Genomic DNA, 11,904 nt, shown 5'->3' on the forward strand with positions numbered 1-11,904 from the left:
GGCGTCTGCTTCCTGAGGAACCACACAGGACGAGGAACAAGAATAGGAATAAAAACAGCACAAGGATCATGTTGCACTATGTGTTCTCCATTAGGAATGCACGATATTGGACTGTAAGTGATATCTGGTTGGATTTTTTGGGGATATTTAGTCTGCAGGTATTTTCAGTATATATACACACATTTTGTTCACCTAATTGCAGAGAGCATGAAGTGTCTCTCATGGAGGAGTTAAAGGGGCTCTGGAGGTTCTGTGTTGCGCTGTTTGTGTCCAGTTTGAAGCCAGAAGTCAACGGTGAGTTCTTTTCAAATTACAGATCAACCTGTACAAGTTTACGATTTCTTGCCAAAACCAAATTGTGAACGTGTGACAGCGATCTGGTGTGTGTTTTGCTGTTATGATGTAATTTGTTGATGATTTTGTTCTTATTCAGTCGTTTAGGTACGAGGATATGTTGCTATTTTCACATCACGTTACGATCTGTTCAAATATAGATGATAAAAAAGTGATTAATAAATTTAGTGCATGCCTCAAATTGTTACATAGAGCCACTTCAACATATAGTTATACCTTCTCTGATTATGACGACCTGTTGGTAGATGCAGACACATTCGCTGATATCACATGTGCATAATTAAAGCATCTTATGTGCCGGCAATGTCTTCTGATATTTAATTTAATTGTTTGTCTTTAATGAGACATATTATGCTCATTTTCAGGTTCATAATTTTAATTTTGGGTACCACCATAATAAGTTTACATGCTTCAGTTTCCCCATACTGCCCAGGCTTGTCTCTTTAAGGCCCCGCCTCCTGAATACATGGTCTCCTCAGATTGGTCAACTCACACACGCCTGAGCCAGCGACACTGACAACAACAGAGCAGCTGTGCTAAATCAATTCTTAGGTGCCGACCTAGCCACTGAGCAAAACGTTTGTAAATATGTGACGCTGTGATGTAGTGTGATGTCACAAAGTCACAGAAGTAGAGGCGGGACTACTGATGAGGCGTTTCAGGAGCAGTGTTTTCCGTGGGAGAGCGGAGCTTCTGTTGTTGCAGGCTTTGACATTTTTAACTTTCACGATCTTTCACATGATCAAAACATTTATAACACACTAGAGGAAAGGAATATAATTTTAAAGAAACATAATAGGTCTGGTTTTATTGTTTAATTGTTAAGTGTTTTAATGTCCATATGACAGAACCAAAAATAAAAATAAAGTTTATTTACAAGTTTGAGAAGTTGATGAACACGGAGGGCTTCAAGCAGCAAGATACAAGAGGATTAAATTAATATTTAAAATTATTGAAGCTTCTGTCGTCATACATCTGCACCAAAAAGACTTTACATGTTATTGAGCTCTTTTATAATGGACACAGAGTAATAACAATCCTCTACCAGGGAGGGCCCGGACCCCAACAGTAACCCAGTGAGGATCCTCCTGCTCCACCCCCAGCAGAGCTCCACCTCAGCTCAGAAAAACAATCCTCTTTTTTCTTTTTTTTTTTCTTATTCAGTTTGCGGCCTTTATCGGCTCCCAGATGACAGCAGGGGGACTATAACTCTCTCCTTGTGCAAACAGCTTGCCCAAACAGAGGCGAAGTGACAATGTTCAGAGCGCCCTGCCCTCCTATCCCTCCTCGTCGTCACTGAAAAACCCTTCCTCATAAAAAAACAAAAACACAACACTTCCTCACACCGCTCGGCTCTGCTGCTGCTGCTGCTGCGTCCAGATGAAAACCAAACTGCGCCCGGCCCACAAGCGACATCAACTCCTCTCCGACACATTTTCGGCGCCGTAATCGCCCCCGGAACACCGGATGTGCCGCTTCTTCTGCGGGGAGAGAGAGGGAGAGAGAGAGAGGGAGAGAGGGAGAGAGAGGGGGAGAGGAGCGACGCGGCGGCGGTGGAGGAGCCCAGAATGAGAGAGGCGCGGCGGGGAGGGGAGGAAACGCGGACCGAAGCGGAGAGAGGCTCTGCTGTTATTATTGAGTTTTCTGTCGGGAGCTCTGGTGTGGGCGTCATGAGAGAGCGGAGGGAAAGTTAAGGAAGAGAAGAGATGATGATGATGATGATGGTGATGATGATGATGATGATGATGAGGCTTTCGGTTCACGCGCCTCCCGAACAGCGACTTCCTATCAGGTAGAGAGAAGATCCTCGTGCGCAAAAGATGGTTTTTAACATGTTGCTTGTGTCCAGGTTTTAACCCCTTCTGTCAGTTTCGTTTTGGCTTCTGCTTCACTTCTTCCTCTCTCTCTCTCTCTTCCTCTCTCTCTCTCTCTCTCTCTCTCTCTCACACACACACACACACACACACACACACACACACTATCCTGAGCCCTCTCCTCTCTCCCCCCATGCAGACTGACTGCTGCAGGAGTGGAGGTGATCTGATCTCGCTTCCCTGGAGATGCCGCTCCCTCAGGGCATGCTGCTCTGTCTGGGCATGCTGCTGCTGTCTGTTGGAGGGGTCCTGGCCCTGTGCGTGGGGCTGCCCTACCACTCAGCCCCGCTGTTCGGAGTGGGACTCTTCCTGGGCCTGGGCGGCATGGGCCTGCTGGTCAGTGGAATCTGCATGGCCATGAGGAATCTGCAAGTGGCCGTGCCCGGACACTTCCTCCTGCACCCCCGCACGGGCACCCGCTTCAGCCCACGGCAGTCCATGGCTATACAAAGGTAGCCTGCTCTTTCACACAGCCTGACTTAAGAGGGGAATCACCACAATGCTTCAAACACAGATCTTTTGGGGAGGGTTGTACATTTTCTCAAGAAATGTGTGCGGGATTCGCAAGAAGCTGTGGTTCCCAGCCAGAGGTAGGGGCCGCTCTCTGGGGTCAGGGGGATTGGAAATTGTAGAAGGAAACAGAACAGACATCCTTCTGCTACACTACTTTATTCACTCTTTTACTTTCTTTTAACATTTGCTTATTTTCCTAGTGAAGTACTGGTTGGTTTAACATTTTCAGTTCTATAACAAAAATTAAAAACAAACAGAATTTTAGGCAGTTAAGGGTTAACAACCTAACAAGACTCCCAAATGGATGTGTAGATGGACCTCCATTGTACTTCTGTTCATCCCAAAGTCATAGACAGATTCCATAACTTCTTAGCATAGTGTTCAAGTGTCTCAACAAGCTGGCAATACATGGATTTTTGCGTATAGACGCTCTGGTGACATAATTTGTGTCCCCATAGAACACATACGTCTTGTGGACATCGCCACAAGTTACGTTGGAAGGAGTTAGTATTGGTAGTATTTGCAGACTTGAAAGATGTTGATGGGACGTCGCCCAATGGCTGTCTAACCAGCGTCTTCCCGATTAGCAAATGCTCCACCAGAGTAACTTCCACCAGGCCAAACGACATTTTTGTGATATCTGGGGTGAAATGGACCCTGGTGACTCATGGTGGCACGCAGAAAATATAATTCTGGCGGAAGAGTCTGTAGTCAAACTAGCAGCACTGCGAGGATGTAGGTGCAGTGATGCTTTATGCTAAATGCTGACGTGCTGATGTTTTTATCCCTACGTGCTAGCATTTGCTAATTAGCACTAAACACAAAGATTAGCATGAGGCTAACAGGAATGTCACTTTGTTCTTTAAGGTACACTGTGTTGCCAGAAGTATTCGCTCACCTGCCATGACTCGCATATGAACTATAATGTAAACGGTCCACCCCTTTGCAGTTATAACAGCTTCAACTCCTCTGGGAAGGCTTTCCACAAAGTTTAGGAGTGTGTTTATGGGAATTTGTGAGGTCACACACTGATTTTGGACGGGAAGGACTGGCTCTCAGTCTCCACTCTAATTCATCCCAAAGGTCTTCTATCGGGTTGAGGTCAGGACTCTGTGCAGGCCAGTCAAGCTCATCCACACCAAACTCTCTCATCCATGTCTTTAAGGACCTTGCTCTGTGCACTGGTGCACAGTCATGTTGGAACAGGAAGGGGCCATCCCCAAACTGTTTACACAAAGTTGGGAGCATGGAATTGTCCAACATCTCTTGGTATGCTGAAGCATTCAGAGTTCCTTTCACTGGAACTAAGGGGCCAAGCCCAGCTCCTGAAAAACCACCCCACACCATAATCCCCCCTTCACCAAACTTTACACTTGGCACAATGCATTCAGACAAGTACCGTTCTCCTGGCAACTGCCAAACTCGTCCATCAGATGGCCAGATGGAGAAGCACGATTCGTCACTCCAGAGAACGCGTCCCCACTGCTCTAGAGTCCAGTGGTGGCGTGCTTTACACCACTGCATCTGATGCTTTGCATAGCACTTGCTGATGTATGGCTTGGATGCAGCTGCTCGGCCATGGAAACCCATTCCATGATGCTCTCTACACACTGTTCTTGAGCTAATCTGAAGGCCACATGAAGTTTGGAGGTCTGTAGCGATTGACTCTGCAGAAAGTTGGCGACCTCTGCACACTATGTGCCTCAACATCTGCTGACCCCGCTCCGTCATTTTATGTTGTGTACCACTTCGTGGCTGAGTTGCTGTAGTTCCCAATCGCTTCCACTTTGTTATAATACCACTGACAGCTGACTGTGGAATATAATGGAATATTTTGGAGCAAGGAAATTTCATGAATGGAATTGTTGCACAGATGGCATCTTATCACAGTACCATGCTGGAATTCACTAAGCTCCTGAGAGCGACCCATTCTTTCACAAATGTTTGTAGAAACAGTCTGCATGCCTAGGTGCTAGCTTTTATACACCTGTGGCCATGGAAGTGATTGGAACACCTGATTTCAATTATTTGGATGGGTGGGTGAATACTTTTGGTAATATAGTGTATTTGGACATTAAAAAAAAGTGTTGGATTTTGATCTGATGATGTTGCCAGATTTAAAATGTAGGGATTTAAAGATAAAACATTTAATTTCACTGGGAACTTGAGTGTGTGTACCAGGTAATCTGTCTTGTAGTTGTTGAGATGTTTTGTATTTTCTTTTCTGGCCTTTGTATGGCTTTATTAATAGGACAGCTTCAGAGAAGACAGGAAACAGGATGAGAGAGGGGGTTGACACGCAGCAAAGGGCCCCAGGCTGGGACTTGATATCCGGGCCGCTACAGAGAGGATAAAGCCTCCGTACATGGGACACCCACTCTACCAACTGAGCCAGTGGGTACCCTTTGTTGAGAAATTGTACTCAAAACCACAAGTCCAGCTCATGGTGGTGCTTGAAGGCGATCAAAAAATAGCATCACTGTTCATCCTCTGGGAACAATGAACGACTGTCTCAAGTTTCATGGCATCCCATCCAGCAGTTCTTGATATGTTCCTGTTTGGTCCTGATCCACTGAATGATACTGCCATTCTTAGAGCCATGCTATCCTGGCTCCATGGGTTGGGACAACAGACTAAGAAAAGCCCTTTTTAATTTATACAAACCGACCCTGCCATCTTAAACATTGGAAGAAGACCTTTTCAGGCTTCCCCTGTGTTGTTCAAGCTGAATAAACACACATACAGAGAAAAACCAGATCACGCCGTGCAGGGAAATGATCTGAGAAATGTTCTTGCTGCCGAACAGATCTGTTGGACACATCACCTCATATAAGTTATCCTGAACAGTTTGACAAAGAGCAGCGAGGCTTATTAGGAACTTGAAAACACTGGACTTGCGACACAGAGGAATTGGAAAGCGAGCGATTTTTTGATTATGGACTGATTATAGAAGTAGGTCATGGAGAAAACAGCAGCCACACATGCATGTGGCTGACAGATTCCCCCTGGCATTGTCTGAGGTAATCTACGAGAGCCTGCGAATTTAAACAAGACGTGCTCTGCTCATTGTCCAGCCCCGAGGAATAAAAGATGCCAGGAGCACAGTTTTCCATCATCGGGGGTTTTTCTACCTCCAGACACTAATGAAGCTCAGAACGATCAGAATCTCTAAACCTCCACAATCTTTTTGATGTGAGACGCGGACTGCGTAAAGTTTGTTTGAGGGATTAGAGAATGAAGCCATAAAATGACCACAGGGGAATGATATGCAACAACAGAGTGCATTTCCTGAAGGAAATGCGGTGTGTATGCAGGAATACTGAAATGCATTACCATAAAAGTTGTTGGTCAAAGAGCCTGCTGAAGGAGAGAGAGCTGTTGGATAAGTGAGAGTGTGATTAGATATCCAAAGAATTTACTAGAGCGAAGTGTAAGAACCAGAATTCTGAATTCAAGTATAAAAGAAGAGAAGGAAATACATTTTTTTCTTGATTTTACGATCAGACATGTACGCACACGACCCATGGACATGCAAGTGTGGGAGGAGATGGGACTGCCACACACTTTAAGATTCAGTGCCTTGCTCTAGGTCACCTCAGTAGTGCCCAAAGCTGTTCATGCAGGGATTGAGCCAGCCACCCCGGCTTTTGGTGAAAGTGAAACCTCAGGTGGAAGTGTTTTATTTATTTATTTATTTATTTATGTTATTTATTTCGGGCATGTCAATTCATAAACATCACATTTCATCATTGTTCAAATAATACAACACACATGGCCGAAAGGGAAAAGCGGGAGAAGCCAAAGCTTATCAAGTCCCGCCCCCATTACCCACAGGATAAAATCTTCATCCTGATCTTTTCTTGTCTTTTGCAATTTACTTTTTCTTTAAAGTGTAAGTGTAAGAGAGAAGGTGAGGTTTTGGGTGAAAGTAATCACTGAAAGGCCTCGTCTTTCAGTTAAAGCGCATGTGCTGAGAGGAGTGGATGTGTAAGATAAAAGTGTTAAACTGTAATCAAGTGTGAGAGTGAAATGAACTGAGCTGCCAGATAAACCGGGAAATGACCTGAAATTACTTGACAGTCTGACAAGAGTTGAAGTGCTGGATGAAATGTAATCGCTAAAAGATGTTGAAGTGTAAGTAGTTGAGTGATTGAAGTTCCTGTGCCAAATTGCAAATGCTGAGAGGAGTTGTGTCGTCAGATTTACTGGGGTTCCTTAAATGAGCTGACTGTCAGTTGAAGTGTTGCTGCTGAAGTGAGTTGAAGTGCAAGTTCTGAAAGGAGAAAGGAAGTCGTGGTGGAAGTTGAAGTTCAACAACTAAACAGAGTTGATTATCAGTTCCAAGAGTTAGCCCTCAGGTTGCTCAGATTAGTTGACTGTCAGTTGAAGTGTAAGCACTGAAATGAGTTGAAGTGGAAGTTAGAGTGTAATGACTAAAAACAGGTTGACTACCTGTTCCAAGTGTATTTGTCAAATAAGTTGGGGTGCAAGATAGTGGAGTTGCTGAAAGGAGTTGACAATAAATAGAAGTGTCAACACTGACAAGAGTTGAAGTGTTAGACAGTGTAATCATTACTGCAGGGGCTCAGAAGAGTTGTCTCTCAGTTCAAGTGTTGCTGCTTAAATGAGTTGCAGTGGGAATCAATGTTAAAGCTAGGCACTTTGCTAGTCCATCAAATAATACAAACGCAGCTAAGCAAGAAGGCCACAGCTTAGGTTGTCCTGATTCTCTTCATGCAAACCATTACAACATAAAATCACAGTTGAAAGGAACAATCAACAAACTAGCTTGTTTGTTGATTGTACCTTGCTATTGTGGTAGCAGTGCTAGAAGTTCTGGTGCTAGGTGCTCTGTAAACACCGACAGGAGTTGAAGTGTAAGTCTTTTCCTGCTTTCTCTCTTCCTTCAGGAGGTTGGACCGAATTCGTCGGGAGATGTCAGAGGACTCTGTCAGCAGGATACCGGATCCCGAACCTCCCCTCCCATCCACCCCTCCGCCCTGGACGATGGAGCCGCCTCCGTCCTACGACACGGTGATGAAGAGCCAGGAGCGCAGCGAGCAGCTTTAACCTCTCACTCTGGCCGACATCTTTACTTTGTGTCAGTGCCTTTCGTCTTCGGTTCTCGACGAGAGCCTTGTAGGAACAGTCGGTGCTATGGATGAACTCGCCGGCCTCCTCTGTGCCTTAAGTCAGCGGCCCTGAAGCACGAGCCAGCCAAGACTGCAGCTGGTTAAAGACTTACTCGTACGAACCGTGACCCAGTCTGGCCTCTGTGCCTCCTACGAGCGTGCGCTGTGATTGATTGCGAAAGCAATTGGAATGATCACCACAACAGCATCACGCTCTACACTAAAGGGCCTTTCTCGAGACCAGTATTATGTAACTTTTACAACAAAGTGAAGGGATTCCAGTCAACAGTTTGGCTGCAAGCTTCCTGACATCTAATGAGGATATTTTATTGGCCTGCTTGAATTTATGTGACCTACTACTGTGGCTGCGCAGCACCATAAGACCTTCCCTCACAGCTACACAGCTCCTCTCTTTGTATCTGCACTATTTCCTGTCATAACTTTGTACATTTGTTTCATTGACAGCTTACTCAAATGCAAAGTGCCTTAACCAGTGACAGCAGAATGTCAACAAGCCTGTGGTATTTATCTTTCAGCTTTGTATCCCGTGTTTGCAGAATGTCCACTGTCAGTGCTATGTTGTGATGTTGCTATAAACTTGACTTAATGGATGGCTGCAGAGCTCCCTGTGGGTGGTGTCGCATTTAGAAATAATGGATTGTTTATTTAAAGGAGGGAAACCCAGGAAGGGCGGAGAAATGTATTTAAAATCACGTCCAAACCGAGCAAAACATAAACACTCGGCTCAGTGCCGTGCCGAGGCTCAGCTGCGGGTCTCTTTTTTTTTTTTTTTGCCAGCAGCTTGAGGCAAGGTGACCTATCAGGTACACACACACCTGCAATTTTATACCTGACCTTAGCAAGCTGTCTGCAGGCGGTAATAAGCAGCAGAGTGGAACCCTAACTGTGCTTTCTCCGCCCTCACCTTCAAGCCTTGACACAGAGCAACACCAAATCTTTCCTCATTGTTCGACAGGTGTGTGAAGTTTACACAAACAAGAGCTTTATAATCCAGCAGCGATGGTGGAGGGGAAACCGTACAGGTACGGCCTGATAGCGGCGGGGCTGTGTGTGGCGGCAGTCGGCCTCTTCATCATGTCTCAGGAGCGACCGCACGTCTACGCCACAGTATGCGTCCTGGGCGTCAGCATGGTGTGTTTGGGGACTGTGTGGAGCCTGTGCCAGTGCTATCCGAAGGTAGATATGGGCTGGAGAAAGACAAGAGACGTGACATGTGAATGCTGTAACTCAGTGGAGTGTGTGTTTGTTAGGTCATTCTGGCTCCTGAGAATCAGGAGAAAAGTGGACAGGATCTAGTGTGCACTGCAGCTGGAGCAAAAGACGAAAGGTACTTTCTCTCGCGCACACGCACGCACGCACGCACGCACGCACGCACGCACGCACGCACGCACGCACACACACACACACACACACACACACACACACACACACACACACACACACACACACACACACACACACACACACATACTGTCCTAATGGCCCACAGACAAGTGGGTGTTCATCCAGTCCTTCATGATCCTCTGTGGTCAGTCTGTGTATCTCTGGATGCTAAGCGACCATCATGTAGTGGGTGAAATGGCAACAGGAGGAGGGTAATGTGTCTGAGAGGAGGAAGTATCTGCACTAAGACGCTGCAGATACTAATGTTATTATCTTTACTGGGAAATTAATGCTGATGTAACGGATAAGAGGCGGGAGGTGAAGTGGAATAGAGTTATAAGGAGAGATGGTGGGCTGAAGGTTGGTGCTGCACATGCTGTGGGGCAGATAAGTTGGAGGGCGAGGACGGAGAAGGAATAACAAGGACCGCTAATGTTCCCATGATTAAAGCACTCGAGCTCCAGTGTCGTGGCCAGCGGGGTAGAAAGGAGGCGGCACCGCTCACTTCCTGCATGCATTTCTTGAGAAATGTGAATGTTCCAGATAAAGACATGCCTGCTCAGCAGAACCCTCCCCCAGATTAAAAAAAAAAGTAAGAAAATGAGGACAAAATACTAGAACTAGACTTCTATTTCTGTCTCCCCTCCTCCTCCTCCTTCCCCCCTTTTGGGTTTAATTTTAGGCATGCAGAGGCTCTGCCAGGTTCCTCTGGCCAAAAGTGGAGTAGCAGCAGACTTCTTCCTGAAGCTCAGAGGAGCCGGTGTCACAGCTGTCCCACGCTGCACCTGATCTGAGGGGAGGGACGCCATCATCAGAGGAGTGGTCCGATCAGAACACTCAGTCTTTTACTGAATGACAGCATCACTCTCACATGAGGCTCTTTGAATGTGACTGATGATCTACAGCTGTACAAAACTCCACAGTGTATCAGTGTTGAGACAATGAAGTTGAATGTACAGTATTTTGCATGTTAGTTCCAGAAGATGGCACTATTCACTATATGAAAGTGAGTGTGTGTGTGTGTGTGTGTGTGTGTGTGTGTGTGGCGGACACTCCATTGACCTACATTTTAATTAAACAGGACCTCTTCCGAGTTACAACCAGCTTTTTTGTATCACTACGATGTTGTAGTTTATGTGAATAAACAATATATTAACTTCTTTCCATTTCTTTCTTTCACTGGCAAAAATCTGCCAAATGACGTAAAACGCTTCATCTGGTGATTCTTTTGAGCAGGAGGGAATACCATAACCTTTTTTCTCTGTTTTCTGTGGTCATGTGGCACCAATTAAAAAAAAAATATTTGTATCTGTCTACAGCCCAGTTTTAAGCAGGGAAATAGACATTTTTTTGTCCCAATAATGTGATTAAAGATATATTGCAGCAACTTTCTCTCTTAAAGTTGGGAAGCACGAGTCTAAGATCTAAAAATGATGGCTCCTACAATTCCCATGATGCAACTCAATAGTTTTGTTCATTCCTTGTAAACAAACTAACTATTAAAGTGTGTTCACAGGTCTGGTGGAGTACAGCAGCATTTTGTAAAAAGTATTATAAAGCCTTTTGTGGCTCCAGTGGAAGCTGCATGTAATCTGATAAATGGCCTCCAGTGATGTCACTCAGTGGCTAAATGGCATCGTGGGTAATGTAGGAAATTTTTTGAAAATAAAGAAGAATGTGTGCTGTATCCATGTTGAACACTTGTGTTTTAAACAGTCCAAGATGAGTCCAACAGTGTTACAGGATTGTAATTAAAATCCTGGTGCAACTCATCCACTGAGAGACATCTGATCACATGCAGCTTTCTCTGGAGCCACAAAAGGCTTTACACTACTTTATTCCACACACGCATCAGAACTCCCCAAGACCTGTAAACACCCTTTAATGTGAAAAATAAAACTGAAAGCTGGCGGCAGGAATCTGTAACGTGATTGTCGTTGTGTGCAGTGCAAACAATCACTCCATGGTGCTCCTAGTGGTCAAAACCCCTGCAGCGTACCTTTAATGTCTGATGTTGTACTCAAACTTGTTGCTAGTTTGTGATCTATATATTTACATTAACAATGCACAGCATAGGGATGAGAAAACAATGTGACGACGTGACAGGTACTGATGAAGCAACAGAGAAGTGTTGCTCTAATCTGCAAACAGAGCTTCATATTGAGTTTCTGCTGGTTCACTCCGTCTGCTCAGCACCAGACAGCAGACAGACACAGGCAGCGTCCAGCTGGTGGACATCGAGGAGCATTTAGCAGCTAAAGAGTCAGATATCATATGTCACAGAGACCGAAGTTAATGCTGATGTTGCTCCGTAACTGCTGGATGTGTACAGAGCAAGTTTTTGCTGACACAGTTTTAATCAACACTTCATAAGGTGATAACATGCCAGTGTCAGGCTTGTTTCAGGGGCCCTCAGGTAGCCAAGAATCAGTTACTGCAAAGGTAAAAAAGGCTGTTTGTGGTAAAGTGCATAACATAGCACACCAGAGCAGCTAAAGCTACATCATCAGAATCTAAACTATCGCAATATTCATTTTCTAACCAGCCTCCCCCATCTTCTGATCATTTCTTCTATGCATAAGATTGTTTTTTCTTCTACTGCAGATGTGGTTGCATAACTGAAGGAA

The 11,904-nt window shown here is 45.1% G+C and overlaps 1 protein-coding gene across 1 annotated transcript; it reads left to right on the forward strand.

Moving 5' to 3' along the window:
• Positions 1–8,609: 8,609 nt before the first annotated feature.
• bsnd (barttin CLCNK type accessory subunit beta) lies at positions 8,610–10,438 on the forward strand. The gene is made up of 3 exons (XM_030432233.1): positions 8,610–9,070; positions 9,145–9,221; positions 9,960–10,438. Exons 1-3 carry the CDS (start codon positions 8,894–8,896, stop codon positions 10,069–10,071), a joined length of 366 nt encoding a protein of 121 aa, XP_030288093.1. The 5' UTR covers positions 8,610–8,893; the 3' UTR covers positions 10,072–10,438.
• The last annotated feature ends 1,466 nt before the right edge of the window (positions 10,439–11,904 follow it).

This window comes from Sparus aurata, chromosome 11, assembly GCF_900880675.1.
Source record: "Sparus aurata chromosome 11, fSpaAur1.1, whole genome shotgun sequence".
In the NCBI taxonomy this organism is placed as follows: Eukaryota; Metazoa; Chordata; class Actinopteri; order Spariformes; family Sparidae; genus Sparus; species Sparus aurata.